The sequence below is a fragment of the Calidris pugnax genome, unplaced genomic scaffold, assembly GCF_001431845.1.
Source record: "Calidris pugnax isolate Ruff unplaced genomic scaffold, ASM143184v1 scaffold806, whole genome shotgun sequence".
NCBI lineage: Eukaryota > Metazoa > Chordata > Aves > Charadriiformes > Scolopacidae > Calidris > Calidris pugnax.
This window is the reverse complement of record NW_015092240.1, coordinates 372,695-397,825: the sequence shown is the minus strand read 5'-3', so window position 1 is coordinate 397,825 and position 25,131 is coordinate 372,695. Positions and strand designations below refer to the sequence as shown.

The 25,131-nt window shown below is 41.4% G+C and overlaps 1 protein-coding gene across 1 annotated transcript in view; it reads left to right on the top strand.

The window, feature by feature from the left end:
• The first annotated feature begins 10,807 nt into the window (after positions 1-10,807).
• Positions 10,808-25,131, top strand: part of KCTD8 (potassium channel tetramerization domain containing 8) — a 95,133-nt gene continuing 80,809 nt past the window's right edge. Inside the window, exon 1 of the mRNA XM_014962302.1 lies at positions 10,808-11,699. Within this exon, the coding sequence (XP_014817788.1) occupies positions 10,856-11,699 (844 nt within the window). The 5' untranslated portion in view covers positions 10,808-10,855. The remainder of the gene's footprint in view (positions 11,700-25,131) is intronic.

The following is a 25,131-nucleotide window of genomic DNA, read 5'->3' as shown; positions in this document are numbered from 1 at the left end:
CGAGAAAACTAAACTGGGAAGCTTTCAAGAAGACCAAAGGTATTTTGTCTCTACCTCTTTCCAAACAAAAGAGTTTAAAGGTGTTGATCCTTTGGTCATGACACCGTTAAAAATGTAGTGCTATGTGCTCCTAGGTAGGACACTCTCAACTAAAGATATTATGAATTTGATACTATCAATAAATTTTCTTTTAATGCAGTAAAATGCATGGATGGCAGCCAGTCTCTCTAGTTCATCTGAAACCAGCCTCTGTGATTAGCTATGTAGTAGAAATCTAATTATATGTTACAGCATAATGCCTAAAGGATGAATAAACCAGTTGAGGCCATATTCCTTCCACACGTGCAAAGTTTGGCCACACTCACTCCTTGTTTAACATTACTGAAGAAGGTGTGCTTTTTCTCCCAGAGATAAACGTGATTCAATAGGCCAAATTCTCCTCTTATTTAAATGCAATGCAGTGTTTCTGGGCTAAGTAATTAGAATATGCTCTCTTATCATATTGTGCCTTAGCACAATTCTCTTTTTTGCATCAAGCATCTTAGAAATAATAACATATATATCATTTTGCAAAAAGAGAAGTTGCTCTTATGTATGCCAGAAAAATCTGTCATGAGCTTGGCAGATAGGAATTAAACCAAGTAAGTGTGTAAGTATGCATGTAGGTCACAGTCTGAAAAATTAATCCACAAATTTATACTGAAGTTTTTCTTCTGTTTCTTTCTCCAACTCAGTTACAAAAGGTGTTCTTAGTAATTTGTTTCACAACACACGAGAACTAACTAAAGTTAGTTTTAGGTCAATTTAAGCAATTGCACAATTTTAAACAGCCTCTGCACCACTCAGAATTATGCTACCCTTAAGGAACTACATACCATATCCTTGCAAGAATAGGTGGGATTTGTCCACTGGATTGTCCAATAGATTCTTCTGCATAGAGTTGCCACAGCTGTCACTACATTGTCAGTACATTACCCAAGTGGTGCCAACATCCCACAATAGAACTGAGGACATACTTGATAATTTTGCATTATAAAAAGCTCTGAAATTATAAAAATAGGCCACTTACACCTGTTGTGAGGAAGACAGATCTAATATTCAGCTAAGGTGGTGGTTTCAACTTTTTTTTATTAGCATCCCCTGCAAGGGAGTATGAACTACTATGTAGTAAACTTCAACCTTATAGAATTAATTCTTCTTATATTAGTTATCTTTTGGTGACCCCAAGAGCTGACAGAGCACCGGCTGCCAGCCATAGGTCTAAGACGCATTTGCAACATCTACAAAGACTAAAAACATAAAGTAAAAAAAAAAAAAAAAGTCAGTTGGACGATGTGAATGTTTTCTGGGTTTTAGGAATATGATCCTTCAATGCCCAGTTTCCAGCAGATGAAGAAAGAACAACACCTGTGAAAAAAAAAAAAGTAAAAAAAAAAAAAAAAGTCAGTTGGACGATGTGAATGTTTTCTGGGTTTTAGGAATATGATCCTTCAATGCCCAGTTTCCAGCAGATGAAGAAAGAACAACACCTGTAATGTTTCATGATTTATAATATGAGGGGCACTTCATAAAACTGAAAGCAATGTTAAGACAAGGTTTATTAGTCAAACCTAAAATTATGTAGCCACGTTCTTAATTTTGTGTTAATGCTTCATTAGTATTTTATGTGTAGGCATTTATATTACATTTATTAACTGCTTGAAGCACCAAGTACCTTCAATATGTTCGATATATTGAAATGTGTTTTGTATTCCCAGGTACCTCAACCCATTGGATTTTAATTATTAGTTCCTGAAACACGTTAGTTTGATTTTTAATGGGACACACCTCTGTTTCACCTCTATTTTTAGTTTTAATCTCAGGTTTATGCTTGACATCCTCCATACTTCTCCATATTTGTGGGTTTTGTTATTCTCAGCAGTATTTGTGCTAAAAGTGTTTTGAAACTTATTATGTAGAAAATAGCGGCTGTGTTTTATTTCCACATACATACTATCAGCTTCATTTCTTCCACTTGATTCTCTCAAACCTGTGACTAGGTTAAGAAAATCTCCCATTACTCGTATAGCTCTCTTGACCTTTCTCTATGTCTTTTCATTTACTCAGTCATTTCACACTCGAGCTGTTCTTTCTGGAGAAGGCCCAGTACAGCCTATTCCTGTAGCTAGTTTTTTTCTCTGAAACCAATCCAAATTCAACCTCAAATGACACTGCAGCCTCAGGAATGACCAGGTCCCCACTGTCCTTCGCTCAAGGAACAAGCAAATCGATGGCCGTATGAACGTGTACCTGAGAAAGCATGCAGAATGGAACCCTTTGATTGCCCTCTGCCTTTTCTCATAGCATGCAGTGGACCAGCTGGAAGAAAAACCCAAAGATCTCCTCTCCATATTGAATTTGCTGGTTGATTTAAACTGATATTAAGCTGAATGGTTTACCATTCTCCAGGTTCTCTGCCCCAAAGTAAATGGGGATGAAGTAACCTCATTCCTATGGGCTGTTGCTTATAAAGAAGGTGCAGGCTTCCCACCTCACAGACTTCCCATTTCACATTTCTGCTGGCTCCATCTCACCTAACCTGCATCTTTTACTGTTAATTGCCCAGTTAATGTAATCTTCAAGCCAGATTTAAGTTATGCCCATAATATCATACTTTTCTTCATATGACTGGCTCCCTCATTCACCTACCTACTTTGGTAGACTTCTTTCCATTTTCACATAGGCATTTTAACAGCCTTTTATTATTGTTACATTACTGTATATTAATGTCTATAAATTCCCCATTAGTCTCTTATATAGCACATTTCCACCACAAAAAAAAAAAAACAAAAAACCAACCACCAACCAAAAAACACTAAACCCAAACATTTTCCTGTTAGCATTTAATCTATCTTTTTGTTTTCATCTTCTCTACGTACGCATTTGTTAGAGAGGCCCCATGCAGGAATGATTTGACTTTGCTTGAATAGGTTCAGCTGAGTATCACATACTACCTTACTGATCTGAGGGTGTTCTTCTAACAGTAGAATACCACACAAACCTGAGGTACTGATGCACTCAGATAATTTCCAGAAGTCTTTCCTCCCCCATTCAATATATTAAACAGAAAGGGTCAGCAGGAATCGAAGGAGTAATTCCCAGTAGACAGGGCAGTTGGGTGACTCTTAGTATCTTAAATATATATATATAAAATTGCCTATTTTAATATGAAAATCTTAGAACAGTGAAGTAGTTATTTACAGGTCATTAACAGCATTTTACATCTCATACTTTAATATTAAGAATATATATATCTCTATTTATATATGCTTATTAATGTTTGCTCCTTACAAAAAACCTCCAGTTTGTCAATCACACCAGAGGACTATTATAAACTATCCACATGACAGTAAGGAAAAATACATGGTACAGCCTTTCAACTGAAGTATGTTTTTACAGTGTTATGTGTTCATGTGTCTGTTTTTGTCTATTTTCCCTTACAGCTGTGAAAATCCCAACTTTTTTTGTTATTGTCTTCTCAGGCGTGGGAGGCAGAATCAGTAAATCCTTTTGGGTAGCTCACCACTACAAATTTAACTTTATTCTTTTTGTGTTACGGCTTTTATGAATACTATTTTGATAGCGACAACAATCTGATTGGCTGCAAAATCAAGTGCACGTTGTTATTAGTACTTAATACTGACTTTTGCATTCACGTGTGTTAATTTACTGTGCTATTCTTTGGAACCTTGTCACTTTCATAATTTTTCTTTTAAAGCTATCATTAATTTATCATTATCGTGCCTTCTGCAGCTTTCTTTTGTGAATGCAGCCCCCTGCAAGACAAATAAATTCTATCTTTATATTCTGGTTTGGTTCTTCAGTGGAACATCCAGAAGAAAATACCAAGTACACAAAGAAAGAAGAAAAAATATATGGAAGTTACAAACAAATATTCATATTTCACTACGCTATTTTGTCTCTTGCAGAATGAAATGACTAGACAGTAAGCCCTAAAGCATTATAAATTATTATTTAGTGTTCTATAAAATATTGTTTCATACTAATGAAACATCAGTATAACTGACACAGAAGCAAAGACTTGGTATAATCTCTGATCCTGCCCTGCGTGTGAATTCTGTTACATTGATCAGTACTCTCATCGTACCCAATGGGACTCTTCACAGATTGCAGAAGTGTTTATATGTCCAGTGCCAAAATGGTATTGCAGCACTTACCTCCTGTTTAGGCACTTCACTCACATTAATTTCAGAGAATCAGGATAGGTTCTTGTATATCCTATTACAGAGCTGGCCTTAAGTGTTCTGCAGAACCAGAGCCGTGCCCGACATTTCCTCTTCCTTTTTCACTTAGCCAACAGAAATGTTGACGTGCAATAGGGCAAGTTACAGTATTACCAGAAACATGACATTTCTTGGGTTCATGCATTTAAAGACTCGAGCATAATCCTATACTGAAAAAGTATTATGTATTATATTTTCTTTGATATTTTCCTCCTTAATGAAGAGGGAAATATCATTATGATTGTCCATTCCAATAACAGATAACCTACAGCAAACAGCAAAAATCTATACTGAGTTTAGTGGAGCCATAATTTGTACCACTGTAGGGAGTTCCTGAAATAAACACGGCTGCATTAATTTCTGTGTGCTGGGCTGTAGATACATCCCCACTCAGGCAGTAAGTGCCTACTTATCAGAACTCCCGAATACCACAAACACACGGTGAAGCCAAAGGGAGCTGTGATTATGTAGACTCCATCAGAAACAGGAAAATCAAAATTTTTATTGACAAAACAGTTCCAGTCAGACTGTAGCCGCTCCAGCACAAGCGTGTACCACTACACGGATGTGCTAGCAGTACCTGATGGCTCTGGATTTGATTCAACTGAGGTTCATAAGGAAGTGGAGGCGAGAAAATATGAGATTCCCTGTTCCAACGAAGGCAAAAGGGTGCGCAATTACGTAAAATCTGTTGCTATAGCAAGTGACCATTTTATATGCCTTAATATTCAGGAACCAGGTGCTAATGAAGTATAACTTAACTTTGCTAAAATGGAACAATACAGTACCAGATATACATATTTGTTCCATCAAGCTGTTCATTTTAGCAGGCTCTGGGAAACTGCTGCTTGAGAATCAGAAAGAAATGAGCAGCTGAGAGGAACATCAATACGCAGTACTTCTATGGAGATCACTTCACATTGATCAACATTTAAAAGATGTTTTTTAAAAAGGATAAATGAATGAAGAAGGAAAAAATAGTACATTCAAATGCTAAATACAGCCTACACTGAGAAAAGTGAGAAAAATGTCATTGTCATACTCAGGATACTTGCATAACTGTTCAGGCTATTAGGCCTAATTAACAGCAAGCTAACAGATTCCTGTTATGGGGGTGTTTATATGCAGAATATGCCAAATGTTGAGTTTGATACACTGAAGCTAAAATTTAGTTAGATTTAAGTTAGTGTAAATTCACATAGAAGACACATTTCTGCTCTGAAAAGGGACTATGAGCCTAAGTACTTCGTGAATGCTAATTCTGAGTGCTAACCTTAACGATGAAAAATAAATTGTGCATTCTTCACTGTACAAATCCAACAACATAAAATATCAAATTATTCTCATGTACGTTAGGAGAAAATAATATAATTCAAATATTTTAATGAAGCTGGACTGGTTTATAATTCCCGGGGTTGATCTTTCTATTGTTTTTGCTTTGGTGATGTAGCATACTGTAGGGAATACTCCAGACAGCTACAGTATGAAAGAACAGGCTTTATTTAAACTTTCATAAACGACTCTGGACCCAAAGAACTCGTCAGGTAAAGCTAAGGCAGCTGTTACCGTGAATAATTCAAAGGAATCAGTTCAGCCACAGAACGACAGAGCTGACTTCACAGTGGTAACCTCCGCAAACACTGTCAGAAAACAGATACATGAGCTATTAGTGACTCAAACTTCCAGTCCTTGAGAATAAAAACTTACTAAATTCTTTCTGATTAACCTGACTGACAAAACCTTCTCTCAAAACCTTTTCATTTTTTTTTCCTGAGAATGCATAATCTTTGAAACCTTAATAACTACTAGCTGTGTTTCAAAATGCAACTTAAATTAGAGCAATGAATTAAGGTGGACTGGAAATAAGAAAGTTCCCCCATTCTCAGAATCAAGCATGCAGACCAGGTAATTTTGATTTCAGTCACAGCTGTGCAACCAAATAATCTATAATACTAATCTAAATGTATGCAATGTTTTTTAGGTCCTGAATGTCCAAATTCCCACAGCACTAACTTTACACGTATGAGTGCTTCCATTTAACTCTGAGAATTAATTACATAAAGAAAAACATTTCAAATTCTTGTAGGACAGAGTTCCAATCATTTTGGAATCATGCAATGTTACATTGAAATACCTTTAAGGTTTAAAACATTAATTTGGGGACTAGAAGGAAAATGTAGAATGGAGAAGAGCTAATAAGTTGCAAACATTATATATGTATTGAAATGACAACCTTTAGGTGGATGGAAAATTGACAAGCTCAGAGTCTTTAGAAAAGCCACTTCTCTGTGACGATGCTTTGTAGCCAACAGAGAGTAAGATGTAAAGGAACAAGTAAGATCTAAGAATTCTTAACAGCAATATTAATAACTGGGAAAATGACAGAAACTCCAACCAAAAGGAGGAGGGAATCATGAAAGTGGCCAAGACTTTCAGGGTTTACTGAGCCAGACTAGTGTTAGAAAAATGATTCTGCTGGCAGTTTGTCACACTCTTGTCTACAATTTTAATGTCATTTTTTGGGCTGATGACTTTTTGAAAGACAACATAATCATCTTAAATGCTTATTAGGTGATTTCTGTAATTATTGCAGACCTGCTCATAGTAATCATCTGGAACTTTTTCTGCATGATGAACTACTCTTCCTGCCTGATCCTGCAATTCAGGACAGAGGAACAATTCCCTTTGACTTCACTGGGAGTCTGCCAGAAGAATCTTCTCCTTACTTAAAAAGTTCACCTAATTTATTCACTTGTCGTGATTACAGAGCTTTCATCATTCTCCTTCTAAGAACCTCCAATTAAGTGTCCAATTTCAGTGTTTGTTCTTCTCCTACACATTATCCTCTACTTTGTTGATTTCAGTACAGAAATAAGATGTATTTTACAATTTATATTTGAGAAGTGATTCAGTATCCTTCATTTCATGTCATCCAATGACATTAAAAAATAAGATTGTAATGGCAGGAATCACCTTGGATTGTATTTTTTTAAATATTTCAATAATACTGAAGTGTGTCTTTAAAACTAAAGTCTCTTGGGAAGGAAACTTACTTCCACCTCTCTCTTTCTCAGAAACCTTACATGTTTTATTTAACAGTTTTTAGCAAGTACAATTTCACAAGAGATTACTGAAACATTTTTAAAATGTAAAAAAGTTACCTGCCAGGTATATCCGTTCAAAACTTGACTGAGCAATAAGCCAAGTAAATGTATTAATTCCTGATATCCTAATTTTCACTTCAGAACTGGACAGCCTGAGCAGCAGTAAATGCATACTTTTATCTACATGAATTTTTCATTAGGATGACCTGGCTGATCTACATGATGTGTTCTGGATGATCTTCCTGACCCTCTTTTCTGTCGTTCCCCCCCCACTCTCAGCATGATCTTCTCAGATAAATCTATATTTATCATGCTCAGACCAGCACGCTGACTGACTCCAGGGCAGGAAGGACTACAGTGAAATGAAGGGGTTTTTGCTGAGGAACATGTCCTGCCCATGCCCCTCCAGGCTGCTTTCCAAGGGGGTGGTGGTGTTGCCTGCTGCTTGCACCAATGTGCCTACCCAAGGGGCTCTCTAAGAGAAATCCTCCCTTACATGAAGTCTTCAGCCCTATCTCAAAACACTCCCACAGATAAGAAAACAGATGATGGCAGTTTTTCATCTGCTTTTTTTTTTCTTCTTCTCTGCTTTAAGCATCAGAAACCCTCGCATAACTGAAGCTTAAGGATATTTACGTAGGTGCTTGCAGATTTACTTGTTTCCATTGTACTGGCCTCAGACTGCACTCAAATGGCACTGCAGGACGAGGATGCTGTTGTGCTGCGCATCATACAAGCGTGTCAGAAGATGCTTCTTACCCCACATAGCACAAATATGTTCTTTCTGGCTGTTCTCACGAAAAATTGCCTTTGGAGCTCACATGAGCTTTTTTCAACTCAGAGGAGACCATGAGCTAACCAAATAATAGGAAGCATACAGGAGCTTAACACAGAAGTGGCTGCAAGCATTTGGTATAAGGATTTTTTTAATTTAATTTTTAAAATGTTTCAGTTTCAATTTCAGACAAAGGCTGTTGAGCCGTTCTGTTGAGCAGAATGAAGTACTGATTCTCCCCTCTTTCCCCTATAATCCTGAGAAGTAATTCCTTCTTTTCCTGACTAATACGTTAACATCTATTTTATGCATGACTTCTATGCAACCTGCCAAACTCGGGCAATCCTATGTGGTAAATGATCTCACTCTAACATTTGTCAAGCTACGTATCCTTAGATTACATATCTTACAAACACACATTGCTAGACAGAAGGTTTAAGATCTAGTTCTGCTGCGGCCATGGGCTTCTGGGGGTGAGAAAGAGCCACAGTTGTCCCCTTTCTAATGGCACCACACTGGGTATGGTGGTAGCTCAGTGTGAGATGCTGCAGTGTCACGTCCATGCAGTGCTCTGGCACGAGTTGTCTTAGACATGGGCAAACTGTGATCCCCTATTAGAGAGAAGAGGGTGAATGTGAAACCTGTCCTCTTAGAAATCAGCAGAAATATTTCAGCTGAATCCTCAGGAGAAACAATATCCCCTGCGGGCAAGAACAAGACAATGAATACTGTCTCCTCTCATGCCTTAAGGATTTGAGCCTAAAGAAATATATGACAAAACGGTCAATAAACAACGATGCCCCGCTTTCTGGGTGCCCAGCAGTTTGAATGATTTTTCTGACCTTTAAGATCATTTCAAACAAAATAACCAAGGAAAGAGAGAGAATTTTGCTTAGTTTCTAGCAGTCATCCTCGTTTTCAAAACTATTCATCAGTTTCAGTGAGTGGTGAAGAAGAGTTATTGCAGAAATCTTTCCCGCATTTCTGTTCTCTGTTACAAGCCCGTTTACTCTCCCATAATTCTTACATTTGAAGCACAACCTATCTAGTTTTCCAGGAGTCTTTTCTCAGTCTTTCCAACACCCAGTGGGTGAGCCCACATAAAAGCTAGGAGCTGTCTCTGAGCGTAGATTTAGGGTTTGTCTATAGCAAATGGAGGGAAGAAGGTAGAGCCAGAGCGACGTCTAGGAGAGGTGGGATGAAGTGCTGTAGAGACATCTATATGACTGCTTTGAGAGTGAGAAGTCTACACCAGCAGTTTAGAGAACGTGATGAAGCTTCATCACCGGTGGTCATGATTGCTGCGCACCAGTGAGGAGGTAACAGACTGCAGCTGTATCTGCCTGTGAACTCATTAAGGGTTTAAGCCTTAACGTTTAAGGGGTCATAAAACCCAACGCTAAAGCATTCCCATGCACAAACCTCCCAGCACAACGGAGTCACACTTGGATCTGGCACTCATAGTCAGAGAAATGCAGCCAGGTTTAGGCCTCAGTTTCTACTGGCAAGAGCAATCCTACATCTCCCGTCCAACACATGGGCACAGGTCTGTGCGCTAGTACATTCCAGCAGCACAGCCTGAGAGTACATGCATCAGAAACCTGGCCGCAGGTGACTTGTGGCTCCGGCTAGAAGACAAATAAATAAAAATTTAAAAATCTACTGCTTAAATAGAGTGCAAATTTAGTTGCTTCACGGCCAAGAATCCAGACGCTAACATGTTACAAATCAAATTCCGTGTCTGGCATCTGGATCCTCGTGGCAGCTGACTTTCTCTCCTGCTCTGCATCACCCCAGTTCCATTGTCAAGCCGGAGAGCCCATTAAGCTTCTCTGAAAATCAAGATCCCAGTGTGCTGCGCCCCAGCGAAGCAGCGGGACATCGAGTACAGCATTTGTGTCCCACCAGGGTCTGTTAGATTTGTACCACCGGCGCAGCTGAACGCCGCTTTCTTTTGTGCCCTCAATCAAACCCCCCTCATCCCTGGTGGTAACGGCACGCTGCTAGGAGGGGAGATGGGGAAAAACGCTGTCACATGCATCCCGCGGGATGCTGCTTTCGGATGGGCGACCATCACCCTGGCCGCTCCGCGAGTGCCGGCTGGAGCAACAATAAGAGGGAGGCAGAGGGATTTGGGAGGTTTTGAACGGGGGAAAAAAAAAATAAAAAATCAACAAAAAACAAAATCAGAAATCCAAAAAAGCCACCCAGCCGAGGCGGGGGGAGGAGCCGGGGTGGGGGCTTGGCTCATCCCTGGGCCGAGCCTGGCAGCGCTTTGCCAAGTGGCCGCCGGCTCCGGCGAACGCTGGGGCTTTGGGGCCAGCGCGGCTGCGGGTCCCCTCGCCCCCCGCCGCCGGGCGAGGCGGGGCCGGCACCGGGACCGGGGCTGCGCTCGGGTCGGGTCTCGGTGGGGGCAGCCCATCCCATCCCATCCCATCCCATCCCAGCCCGTCCCGTCCCGTCCGGTGCCGTCCCGCCGCCGGGGCAGCGCGGGGGGGGCCGTGCCGGAGGGCGGCGGGAGCAGCGGCTCCGTCCGGGCGCTTCCGGGCGCGGCGGGGGAAGGAGGAGGAGGAGGAGGAGAAGAAGGAGGAGGAGGAGGAGGGAGGAAGGGTGGGGTGGGTGGAGGGGAGGGAGGGAGAGAGGCCGGCTTTTTTAGGAGGGAGACCCTCCTTCGCGGCCGCCCGCTCGCAGCCATGGCTTTGAAGGAGGCGGGCGGCAGCATCCTGCCCATCAGCGACATGGTGTCGGGGCCGTCGGGCTCGCCGTTCCCCGAGGTGGTGGAGCTGAACGTGGGGGGCCAAGTGTACGTGACGAGGCACTCCACGCTGCTCAGCGTCCCGGACAGCACGTTAGCCACCATGTTCTCCCCTTGCCGGGGTGGCCCGGCGGCCACCCGTCAGCTGCCCAGGGACAGCCGGGCGCGCTTCTTCATCGACCGCGACGGCTTCCTCTTCAGGTACGTGCTGGATTACCTGCGGGACAAGCAGCTGGCGCTGCCCGAGCACTTCCCCGAGAAGGAGCGGCTCCTGCGGGAAGCCGAGTACTTCCAGCTGGGAGACCTGGTGAAGCTGCTGTCGCCCAAGGTCACCAAGCAGAGCTCGCTCAACGACGAGGGCTGCCAGAGCGACCTGGAGGACAGCAACTCGCAGGGCAGCAGCGACCGGCTGCAGCGGGCGGCGTTGGACAAGCGCTCGGGTTTCCTCACCGTGGGTTACCGGGGCTCCTACACCACGGTGCGGGACAACCAGGCGGACGCCAAGTTCCGCCGCGTCGCCCGCATCATGGTGTGCGGCAGGATCGCCCTGGCCAAGGAGGTCTTCGGGGAGACGCTCAACGAGAGCCGCGACCCCGACCGCCCCCCCGAGAAGTACACCTCCCGCTTCTACCTCAAGTTCACCTACCTGGAGCAAGCCTTCGACCGGCTCTCCGAGGCGGGCTTCCACATGGTGGCTTGCAACTCCACCGGCACCGCCGCCTTCATCAACCAGTACAGGGACGACAAGATCTGGAGCAGCTACACCGAGTACATCTTCTTCAGTAAGTGCTGACATCCCCCCCTCTTCCCCCCCGCCACGGTCCCCATCCCCGGGGGTGCATGGCGGGGTGCGCTTAAAAGTACATCTGCACACACATCACACATACACACACCGGCATTCCGACCCTGGCTGTCCCAAAGCAACATGTAGCTGGAGAGAAATTGGGGGGGCTGCCCCCCTTTCCCCTTCCTTCGGGGCTGGCATCGCCATAATTCACGTTTTATTTTTTTTTTGGGGGGGGGGAAGTGGGGGTGAGGGCTGCCAAATGTCCCGTCCGGAGCGGCTCTCCTCACTCCTTGCAGCAATCAGGGGCTGCCCCCCTTCTCTCCCCCCCCACACCTTTTGGGGACCCCCCCTTCTCCCCGCACCGCCTGCCCCCCCGTGTCGGGGTCTCCCGAGTGGACCGGGCCGGGGATGCGGGTGAGGTGGGGGCTCCGCCGCCGCGGAGGGTTGCGGAGCCGGGAACGGCGGAGCCCCGGGCAAAAGCAGGGTTTAAATATTTTATGGCCGCTTTTCTTTGCCAAGAGAGCGCACTGCGCCTGGGCACCGGCCCCGGGAGGGAGAGGGGAGGCGAAGGCACAGCCAACTTCCCGGGGAGCGAGAAGAGTCTGGCTCCAAGGTGGGAAACAGAACAAAATGGAAAAAAATAAAAAGAAAAGAAAATAAGCCAGCACGCAGCTCCTGAGCAACTTCGCTGGTGGGCTGTGGGGGAGCCTTAAAGGTTTCGGGTCACTCGCGAATAGGAAAAGGGAGCGATGACGAATGAGTTTCAATCTGGCAGGGTCTGTGGTGCTATGTAGGGCACTGCCTGGGCAGCGGTTTCGGGTAATGAAACCGCAGCTGGATGGAGAACAGCCGGCCCCTGGCGGAGATTTGTCTTTGAAAGGCAGAGGCAGCCTGCACCGTTACAGATGTGTGGGAGAGAGAGGCTGTGGAAGAGAGAGGTGTGCTCCGCTCCCTTCTTTCCTTCTCCTGCCTGGCCTCACGCTCCTGGAGCACAGGAGGGAGGCTTTGGTGGAGCATCTGCCTGCCCCTGGGGTGAGGTGGGACACACAGCCTCTAACTAACTTCACCAGTTGGGCAGCTGAACAGAAGCCACCCGTCTCGCGTGCAGAAGTGGACCTAGGCAGGGTATTTAATGGAAGAGGGAAATGTGAATGGTCTTCTGCTCGGAGAAGAACTATTAATTAAAGAGTTTACCTTGCTGTGTGTTATATATGTGATGACGACCCTTTGCTGAGCAGGCTTAAGTACTTCAGATCAATCTTCAAAACTCCCTTAGAGCAGTTTTTGAAGATTCATTGCGTAACCTATCGCTGGTCACACTTCATTAGGAAATTCAAAACCTGAGCCGTAGAGGAGCTTTACCTTCTTCTGGGAGGACTTTTACCAAGTATTTTACGTGGTTATTAAATCTCGTTTCTGAGAAAAATGGACGTACTGATTTTCTAGATAGTAGAAATTCCTTATTGTTATTATCAAGACTGCGAAATAGTCTGTTCTGTTTGCTCGGAAGTGGATTTGTAGGTGCATAATGATCTGTATGCATTTGTGATGCTCATAATGTTTTGGGTTATTTTTTTATGTGTGGGTTACGATGAGGTTGCTGTATAGAACAGTGCTCTAATTCAGATCAGTGCTCCAAATTAATCCCTGGTGTAATACCACTGATTTACATGGAATAATGCCAGGGATGAACTGGATGTCGTACATCGTGATTTTTTTGTTTTGATTTTTAGTCTCCCGGTTTACGATGTTGTGAAAAGTAAAACAGTTAATTACTTAAATTGATACACTTAACTGAAAATTTATGTTGTTGCCTAATGTTTTTGGGTGTGTTTTGTGTTTTTTTACTTCTGAGTGCAAAAAATGGTTGAGATAAAAGTAGGCTGAAAAGATAAGGAGCATATTTTAATTTTGGTTGCTCATTATCCATTTAGCAACCTCTTTGTTTAACAATTTTAAACATTTCTGTATTATTAGGTAGATTTTCCTGAAACATTGCAACATGGAGATAGAACTTGAAAAAATCACCAAAACATGAAGAGAAACAAGCGAAACCCAATGCCTGAAGTAATGCTTTAGGGTTTTTGTGGTTTTTGGTGTTTTTTTTTTTTTTTTTTTTTGAAACTGACTAAATATCCCATTGATGGAGACTATTGACAAAACAGTACTTTACTATTATTATTATTACTATTAAGTGCCATGGATGGATTGACATTGTTTTGCCAGACTGCTGCACAGGAATCCACCGAAGGGAGAGGAAACCTTGGAAGCCCTAGCACTCTGCACCAGGGGTGGGAAGAGTAGTCAGGATTACTGGCTGTAGGCTCTCCAGCAGTATTAGCCAGGACTGTATTTCTTCCTCACTCACAAACAAATCTTAATACAGAAAGAGAAAGAGCAGTCACTTTTCAATTTATTCCTTGCCACATGTCCCCGTGAACCCCAGAAAAGAGGCAGGTTTGGTTGGGAGGTTGCTGATTTCAGGAGCTCTCATGGTGAATGTCCAACCCTGGATTGTGCCTTATAGACAAAAATATCATGACAAAAAACTTTGGGGAGCCTATTCCGGTTTTGGCCAGCACCTGGGACTTAATTTGGTGCTAGCAGAGAAGAAACCTAGTTTTATGTTCCATTGGAAAAAGCCCTACCTACATTTGCATTTGTTATTTGCAGCATGAACATCTGCAGCCAGTACCTGTATTAGTTGTTGGTCTGTAGTTCTGTAGCAGCCACACAAACTACTCTTTCAATGTTTTTCCTGAGGATTTGTGGACAAATCTGTTTTCTAGTAATGGTAGATAGCAAAGTGATTGGAAAAAATACATGAGGATATATTCCATGCATTTCCTTAGGTAGTTAGTAGTAGTTAGGTCCTTAGTAGTTGAATGAGTTTCTCACTGGGAGCTACTAAAGAATGTTTGAAGGCCAAACGTTTAATCTGTGGTTTGTGGAACAGATTTCAAGTCTGTTTCTAGTCTCTTTCAAACTTCAGTAGGTATTTTGAGTTGAAATAACCCTCCATTTAAAAAAATGGAAATGACTTTATATTCTTAAATGTTCCAGCGGATGAAATTCACTTTGGATACTACATATATATTTAATAAATTTATTAATTGCTTAGTATCTAGGGGCAGATTAGTTGTTGCAGACTAACTCTGATTGAAGAACCAGAGGTTGTTTGAAACTGCTTACTGGGAAATAACGCTTCAGCCTTTGACAATGCGTCCTGACAAGTGCAGAGACAGACTTTCCTTCTTAGTATGCGTAATTCCTATAAAAACCAGGAGGTTCTGTGCCCCCAGTGGTGTGCAAGCTATCAAGTATGCAATGACAGCTTCATTTGTCTACACAATTACTACACAGTCAGAATTGCACCTTGCATCGGTGGCTTAGTTCTGAAAAGTGCTTGCAGATCTGTTCCACGTGTCCACTACAAATCCCCTCTCTTAATGGTCAATAAAAGGAGTAAGGTTTGTTGGGTTTTTTGGGGTTTTTTTGGTTTTTTTTTTTGTGGTAGTGAAAAGGCTCTACCAGAGTGTAGCACAAACTCCTCCTTTTTTGAGGATGACTTGGGTCAGTTAACACGACATGAAATTCATTTGAAGTTTGGAAAGAGCCTCAAACTCTTTTGCTGCTTAGTTTCAGGCTGCCGTAGAGGACCCCTGATTAATTACCTGCAGGTGTGCAATAGGTGATGGCCTTCACAAAGTCGCTTCTAGCTGGAGCCAGGAGCCAGGAGACCTTGCTTCTTGTGCCTGCAGGCAATGTAACGTACCTTCTGTTAGCTGGTCCCTTTGAGAGGAAAGGGTGGGATTTACATTTTTAAGCTTTTGTCTTCACTGGATCTCTCAGTCCTGTTGTGTAATGCAGGATTGTTTGTGCGTGCTATTACTATTTTTTTTTTCCTTCTGTAGAATCTAATTGGTCTTAATGGATTTTACATTTAACATCTGCTACGCAATCTGACTTATGGATGTTGAGAGCATCGTGCTCAGCTGGAAGCTTTCTGTGCTGAGCTGACATGTTTATTGTAAGAAGAATGCAGTAATATTTAATGAAAAAGCTTTGACATGTCTTCTATTTTGACACCAGCGTTTCACATGTGACAATTTCTTTTTGTCTTGATTTTGTTTGTAACAGGTGACATTTGCATGAATTTATGGTGCTTATTTTCCACTTGAAGTCACAGCACTCTGAGATTATATTGGTTGCTGTGGAAATTCTCATAAACAAGTGATAATAATTTTGTAATCAATGGGGAATAAGCAGTTGGAAGAAATGAACTTTTAGGAAACAATATGGTGTTTTGAAAAAACCCCACCATCTCCGCCCCCCACCCCCCCTAACCTCAATCAAAACACCACCACCAAACCCCCAAAAAACCATACCCCCAACAACAACAAACCCCAACCAACATTGCCTGTGTCTTTGCAATGAAAAGGAGAAAAAACCAGAAGATGACAACTTGAAACACGGGGAACAAACATGTATGTAAAATACTTTGAGGTGTTAGTTGCTCTGTGGATGCCAAATCCAGTTCAACATCCCACTGGGACAGCGAGGGGATGGAAGGTCGGCAGATAACCCTAAACTGCTCTTCTGAGGGTACAGTGGTATGAAAGCCATCCTACAGGTGGTTTTTGTGACCATGCCAAGCTGCTCTCCATCCATCACTGCTGATCTGGTGGAGTTTTTGCTACATGGAGTGTGTCTGTGCTATTTTATATGGAACAAAGATATCTGAAGAATGCTAGGCTGAGGAGAGAAAGGAGACTAAGACGAAAGTAAAACAGGGATATTGCTTCTCTGTGGAACATTGAGGTGAAGTTGGGCAACTTCCTTTGGGCCTGAACCAGGACCTCAAAGATTAGAATACAAATTTTTGGTGGTACAGGCAGACGTGAAGGATTAAATCAGTATCACAAGCACAACATGGAAAAGCAAAACCCTTCAAAGAGAGATTCTGTAGGCAGTCCTGAGACTTCGGAAAACTGACATAAAACTTCAGGATATTCTGCTTTATGATTCCAGCTCAACTCTAATAGAGTTTAAAAATAAATAAATAATAGACTACTGTCATTCCTCCAAAATATATGTCCCTGAACGTAAAGGGATGAATCAAAGTGTACTGTTATAAATTACTAATATGAGAATATCTTTCTTATGCCACCGCTTGACATAACGTGTGATAATCCAGACTACTGAAACTGGTACTCTGACTTCAGTCATCATTTCAGCCAAGAGACTCTACTTGAGCAAAGTTTTTAAAATGTGAGATTAAAAAGAAGTTTGAACAAATTTGGCTTTTTAATAAATAGATAATGAAAGCAAGCTGCCTTCCTCTACAGCTGGTGTAAAGACACTGCTGCAGTGAAAAACTGTGCCAGGAACCTTTTGATTTTTCTTGTGCTTCAATAGAAATATGCAAGACTCAATGCAATGATTTGAGATCAGATTTTAATCATTATATCCAGTCTCTGCTCTTACTATAATGAAATTATATTTTAAATTACTGTAGAGTTGAGGATTGGACCTATTGTACAGTATTTTAAAAGTAAAAATTAGAGATTAACTGAGAAAATCAACTACCCTGGATATTATATACCAGGATCAGTACTAGATAAGCAATAAGCACCTTCATACAAGCAGCTATTATTCCTGGTGCCAGGGAAATGGCAAACACACTAGTTTTGATATTATCCCAGACTTGTACTTCTTGTGGATTACTTGGGAACAAAGTTATAGCGTTGGAGAAGCTGACTTTGCTGGATCTGTAATATTTTGCAGGATAACTGCTTCTTGGTGTCAGATCACTTCATACATTTTTTAGATTTATGGCAGTAGTTGCAAGGAAATGTTTACTTTTCCACAGTAGGATGAGCAAATCATATTTTATTTTTTCTTTATTGTCAACATGAACTTCTAGTTATCTGCTGTTCAAGTGCAGAATTTATGCCTACAAAAGTTTTCCATACACTGTTAGTTCATGCACATGATTTAGAATTAAAACATTGCTGCTAATAAAATAAATTTTGCAATGTATTTGCTTTCTCAGCATGATACGGCTGGTACTTCACTGCTAGTTTTCTCCTTTGCAGCAAATATGAAATTTGTTATACTGTGATGGGAATTTGTGTGGAAAACAAAAATTCACTATGCATTGCACCAAGAGGGAGTTCATCGATTCTCACATTATCCTCTTTCTGCCACAGTTCCACATTTAAACATAAGTCTCCAGAAATGAGAAACTGCTCAGGCAGCTCTCATGGATGTCAAAAGTAAAGTGCTATGGGCATGAGAAGTGGCAGAAAGAAAAGCCCTCTTCTTGGTTCAGCTGAACAGCAGCATGGCCTGAAAAAAGAAGTAATCGCTCATGTGTGGGTTTGTTACCCGTTTAAGGGTGAGAACTTCGAGTGCTGTGTCCAGTTTTGGGCCCCTCGTACAGGAAAGACATTGAGGTGCTGGAGCAGGTCCAGAGAAGGGCAAGGAAGCTGGTGCAGGGTCTGGAGAGCCAGTCTTCTGAGAAGTGGCTGAGGGAGCTGGGGTTGTTCAGCCTGGAGAAAAGGAGGCTGAGGGAAGAGACCTTCTCTCTCTTTATAACTGCCCAAAAGGAGGTTATAGCGAGGTGGGGGTGGGCCTCCTCTCTGAAGTAACAAGGGACAGGAAAAGAGGAAATGGCCTCAAGTTGCGCCAGGGCAGGTTTAGATTGGATATGAGGAAAAATTTTTACACAGAAAGGGTTACCAAGTATTGGAGCAGGCTGCCCAGGGAAGTGGTGGGATCGTCATCCCTGGAGGTATTTAAAAGACGGGTGATACGGTTTAGTGCTGTTTTTCGTCAGTGTTAGGTTGATGGTTAGACTCGATGATCTGAAAGGTCTCTTTCAACCTAGGTGATTCTATGATTCATTGATCTTTGGTGAGCCAGAGACCTAGATGGGCAAAGAAGGAAAGCGTGTAAGGTAGTGTGCACCCGTGTCACGTCTCTGGCATCCTGTGCTGCTCGAGCATTGCTTTTCTTTTTTTCTTTGACCTAAATGGGATTAATAGTATAAATAGGGACTAACAGTGTGTGAAACTCATACTCAAGTCCCATTCATAGCTGCAAGATAGATCTTCACTAGGACTGAAGCTGCAGATAGTCTTGGGCTAGTCTTTCACATAAAAGTGAAATTTCAGCCACACGAGTGATTATTTGGTGTCATAACTGTTCCTAGTACACATAATCCTGGCAGGAGGTAAGCAGTGATGTTTTGTAATTTTTGTGGCATTTGTAGAAACTAATGGCATTCCATTTTGGTTGCATTTTATCAGATTGTGGTAACAAAACTTGCCATGTTTGTTGTATTTTGACAGAATAAATATTTATATTAAGGAGTACATCTTGCTGCAAGGTGTCGCTCCAATTATATCATCCCATCTCTAAATAATTTCAGGACTTTACCACATATACATAAATATCACAGTGATGTTAATGAGAGTTTCATGGTTCTAGCAACAAGATAAATAGAATGCTTTAAAAAAGTTTATGCAAATATTATTTCTTCTTTATGGAATGACTTCTATCTTGATACTGTCTTTCCCAAAGTTGCTCAAAATGGGATTCAAAGACAGGGAGCAGCATGCGTACCCATTCTTTGCCCTGTGGGGCCTGCCTGGCCAGAAGCAACATCAGGACTGCTCTGTTACAGCTGGTGCAATGATTCCTTCATCAACATTTTGCAGCTGGGAGTAGCTGGGTCAAAATTTCGTTGTTGCTCCTGTCTCGTTGCTCCCCTGCAGGCTGTGGCAGGGGCTCTGAGCAAAGGAGCTGAGGAGACAGGGGCCGCTGCCTCGGGTGGCTGCCACCGCCTCTGGGCTGTGCGCACGTCAGGTTTGCTCTCTGCTGCTCCAATCATGCTGTCTGACCTGTTTTCTGTTCCAATGAGATGCATAAAAAATACAAGAACAAGTTATAGAATAAAAAAAACAATGGTACTTCCTTTTGAAGGGAATACTAGAACAGTATTCCCTTTTTTTAAGGGCATTTTTAAGGGAATTTAACACCTTTTAATAACTCAATCCATAGACAACAACTCAATCGCAAGTGCAAGTACACACAGCAACAATAACTAATGCATCGAAGTTGATGTGCTGCACATCCCCTCTGGGGGACAAGGAGTGGGTTGAGAAACTGAAGGGAGTAATCAGCACCGTCATTAATTTTTATTAATGACATTAAATACTGCAGGACTTCACTTAGCATATGCTCAGCTGAGTTATACACAATACATGCGGAAACATTCTCTTTGCATCAGCACAAAGATAGGTTTCAGAAATGAAAGAAGTCAGTGTCTTTTATTTTTTATATAAGCGAACAATAACCTTAGGATGCATTTTTATTTTCTGTCCTTCATCCTTACTGGGTTTTACCTGTTAGTAGTATTAACAAATACTCCCAAAGAGAGATGAGTTGGTGCTCAGGGACTCTTGTCACATTTTCTTGTAAACAGTCTCCTGCAACTTAAGTTAATAGTGAAATTGTTTTGTATTTTGTTGAACATAGATGTTTGTAGGTTCTAGTAAAGATTACAACTATGGCAATGTATTCCATGGAAGTTATTAAAAGTCTACTATCATTCCAAAAGCTTTTTATCAGTGAATATTTTATATATGTTTCAGGTATATGTGAAGGTCTTTATATTTGTTAAATAATAACAGGCCCTAAAAAAAGGCCCAGAATTCCATATTTGCATGATTATATAAATAAATTGTGTGCAAAACAGTTACTTTCATAATCTCTTACTAACAGTTTAATTAAACCAGACTTTTTTGTCCTGCCTGTTGTTCACATCTCCATTAAAACCACCATACCTGCCAGTCACTTCTCACTGTTGTTCTCTTCAGGCAGCTGTTACTATTTCTGTTGTTAATGCCTGCTGTGGCTTTTGAGCTGATCTGAAACAAAGTGGAGGCATGGCTACTCTTGCCTTTTCACCTATTTTTGTCTCTTTCCAGTGTTTGGGAATATAAATATAACTCATTCTGTCCTTCTAAAAATACCAAAATATAGCCTAATAAAAGTGTGATCAATATTGCTGAAGCTACATGGATTTTAGGGGGTGTGTGGAAAGAACAAAGTAATTCAGCTATTTATGATACAAGATAGAGTGGGACCGTTGTTCAAGTAAGGTTGCGTCTGTCCTCTCCTACTTCCAAAATTTTGGCATCAAATCTCACACCTGCCTTTCCGAGTGACTTACCCATTTGAAGTACAGCTTCTTCAGAGCAGGAACTGTCAGCATCTGTACATGTAGATAAGCCTTATCATATTAAAAAGAGTAAACCAAAACTACATGAGGAATATAACTAAGACTGCTGTAATTCTCAATCCTGCTTGGAATTTTTACTTTCCTAGTAGCTGTAGACTTTAATTTTCTCAGTTGGCAATCCCTCAGAAAGCTGTGCATATTTACCTGTTTCAGTGTTGTCATAGCTTGCAAACATCTATTTCTGATCATTTTCTGTTTCCAATGAAATTTCTTCATGCTGTGGGTTTCTCTCTGAGGATGTAATACATGAGTACAATGTTTATAAATATTATAGACAGATATAGACAAAGTCTGTGTGTTCTTGCTACCAGCCCCTCAAAACATCTGGAGTAACAGATAATGATATCCTTTGGCTTCAAAATAATCCTGTAATCCTTTAGGATGGAAGGGGAAAACTTTTCAGAAATGTTTCAGTTATTCAGTATGTGATATTTTGAGGAATATTGAAATTTTTGAAGTTTTACCTCATAAGCTGGTAGATTTCTATCTTCCTGTGACTTTTAGCTGCCTAGTAGTCCAGCCTCCAGTCATAAAAACGCTCACATTTTTATTACTGCCCTTTTCAATATTTAACTTTTCCACCTGCAGCTGAAGTAGTTTGGTGTCTAAATTGGTGGAATTATGCCCCTAAATAATTGCATCTGTGATCACATTTAATTACAGAAGGAAGAACGCGCTCGCAGTAGAGGAGATTAGGTTAAACGCTGCCTGTCTAATCAGATCCCCGGTGACTGACTTCTGGCAGTGCTTTCTCCCTAAATCCCGTTGCTGTGGATGCGATGACTAAAAGCTGTGCTGCCTGTGTGACTCCCATGTCTTCAGCAGACGGTTTTTGCTTTTCTGGTTTGAGAGGTATGATGGGGCCTTTAGGAACGAGCCCGGGCCTCATGGTGCTTTTGGCCGGACATAGTGTGGCAGGCCCCATGGCTGGGCAGGGCTGTGGGGAGATGGAGACTGGCCTTGGGGGACTGCCAGGGGCTGAAATGGTGGCCTGGGCAGGGTGTGGGGAGCCCCACAGTGTCTGTCAGGACCAGTACAGCCTGGAGGTGCCACCTTGGGCCCTGGAGCTGTGGTGGCCATGTTCTCCCAGGACCCTTGGGCCGGGTGCTGTAGTCACAGGTCAGTGTCAGGGCCTCAAAATACCAGAGCAATGATTCAGGGTGGGGTCTTTTTCCATGGTTTCATGAACCTTTTGTAATATAAAATTACATGATAAATAACATCTTGAGTTATATTAATACAGGAAAAGCAAGGAGTTCTTGGTCAAAGACACCAGTAAGGCAAGAGTGGCATCTAACTAATATTTATTAAGTGGCACACATGACACAGTTATTTGTCTTTCTGCACCATGTGGCTGAAGCGGTGTAAATTTAATAGTAATCTTCAATTTAATACAGTTAATCCAAGAAAAAAATCCAAGAAAAAAGCACCTGTTAGAAGCAGTTGGTAACCTGGAAGAAAACACATTGGAAAAGGAAGATTTGCTTTTTAGACTATGTAAAAATGTTTAATTTATAATTACATTTTTATGATGTGACTATATGCAAGCCTTTCTATATTGTCACACTTATGATGCGTAAAAGGTACAAAGGAGATCGGGGGGTTGCTTAGCTGCACTTTCTGAAAACAGTAAAATTATTCTAAAGTTTGAGAAGGTGCAATATCTGGCTTTTAAAATACTTAAAGACATGTTTTTGGAATCAGGGTTATACTCTATCATCAATAGTGAGGCTACTAACAAAAATAGTTATCCTTTTTAATGAACCGTATAACAAATCACATTTGAGAATAATACAAGTCTAAAACTGGCCTCCAAATCAATGCTTGCAATCTCGACTGTATTTTCAGAAAATCTGGCCAAATTCAGTGAGAACTTCTATCTGCACTTTGAGTATTGGGCAAGCATCAGGGATTGACAAATTTAAATCTAGGCTGCTGGTTTGGAAAATTTAGTTCTTTTTATCATCTCTGTGACTGGCAATAAACTGCACTTGTTTAGTTTCTTCCTTATCCTGTGGTTATGTTAGAGGTTTAGCAGTACAAAAATTGACATTTTACCCAAGTTCACCTTGATTTCTAGCAGTGGTTAGCAACTCTCAGTCATTAATTTGCTCAGTTAAATCAGTTTACAAGAGCGAAAGCAATAGTGGTAAAAGCTATTTACTGTATTATCAAGCAGTCATATAGCAAGAGTATTGCAAGTTACTGGATAATTACTGCTGGTTCAGAGTGGGTTGCCATAATTTCTATTCAAGAAGCTGTGTGGTGTTGGACTGTGGATCAGTAAATTAAGACTATTAAATGTTACATGTGGTGGCTGTATAACACACTCTGCTTTCAAGCTTCTTAATAGATTTACAAGTTCCTTGATAAAAGGAAAAACACTTCACCCATTAAGGCAGTCAGGTGTTGGAACAGGCTGTGCAGTGATGCTGTGCACGTTGTCCATCCTTGGAGATTTTTAAGACTGGTCTGGATCAAGCCCCGATAACCTGGTCTGCCCTCGAAGCTGACCGTGCTTTTGAGCAGGGGGTTGGACTAGAGACCTCCTGTGATTCTGTCTCTCATGTGATTTAACTTGGCATTGGCTATTTGAAATCACTTCCCAGGAAAGGAAGAGTAAACTGCCGCAGGTGAATGAAGTATGTGCTAGAGAGCTGTAAATTCTGATCATTTTGAAAACCATGAGCTTCAAAGCCTTGACTTTATGTTATGTTTTTACTTAGTTTTGTGTGTCCTACTTGTAGTAAAAATTGAAACAAATGCGTCAGGAGGAAGTTTCTTACAGTACTTTCTGGCCCAAATTCAAAACCATAGAATGTTAAATAGGCCACAGATAAGAAAGTATCTGAAAAAATGTTCAAAATTAATTTTGGGTAGCATACTGTGGTTGTTGATGACATATTGCCTGAAGAAAGAAGTATCAAAAATTTAGCAAATCACTATCATTTGAACCTCTAACAATTTTTATTCTCATTCTTTAGACAGATTCTATAGGTGCTGTGTGTTCCAAAGGTGTCAGACCTACTTGTATGTCTTTGGGTTTTTTCCCATTTTGATATTTTTCATCAGTGTCAAGTTTCTTTAATGTGACATATTCTTTTGCTTGTGCTTTTCAGGCTCTGTATTTTTCCCCCAGCATAGCTTGAATCAGTTTACATAGCAGCTGCAAAAATGCTGAACAGAATTTTTTTGGTAGCCTGGAAAACTTAAAAAAAGCCCCATAAAGTAAACTTGAACAATGCTGAATTACTTTTTACTAATTAATTGCTGAATGAATGCATGACATAATAGGAAGATAGTTAATTATTAGGATATTTAAACAATTTGAGTTTTTTTCTTCTTGAAATTTTAATGTATGAATGGAACATAAGGCATTAGTAGTTACAGGATTACTAGGATTATACCAAAAATGCTGAATGCTCTTGGTTTTCCCACATTACCAAAAAGATTGCTGAAGTGATGTGTCTAGAGACTCTTCTTACTGTTTAAAAATTCTGTTGTGACAACAAACTAAAACAGACGTATTGCTTGCTTTGATTGACACCGAATAGATAAATATACATATATAGTCATAGAGAAGCCGTGTAATAAAAAGATTTTGAGACAGGTCTTATGTCAGTTGTAGATTGTCAAAACACTTCTGATGTCAATGAAATTCTGTCATTTTTGCCTGGTAATATGTTTTCTTCTCTAAAGTTATTCTCCTGGGCAGGGCATGTGTTGTTAAAGTACAGTATATTTACACTGGTATTTGTAGTGATGGAGGGATCAGGCATATTGATACTAATATCCTTGTTATGAGCTCATTTACATCCACTTGGAGGAAGTTTGGATGTCTTGATTGTGTTAACTAGTCTGTCCCTTTATGTCCACACAAAATCTGATACAGAACTTATATGACATTGTATTCAAAACCCTGTGGCTTGGCTGTATTTTGCTTCTGGGAGAGTGGTGGATATGGCTTCCCTAGAGAGGGGAGGAAGGGATCCTGAGGAACAGCAGCCACAGGGTTTCAGCACATCCCTTCTTCTCCATCTAAGCTGGTGCAGTGACCTAGAAGCAGTGGACCATGGAGCTTAGCCCCTCTGTGATTTGCATGGGCGGCCTCGTCAAT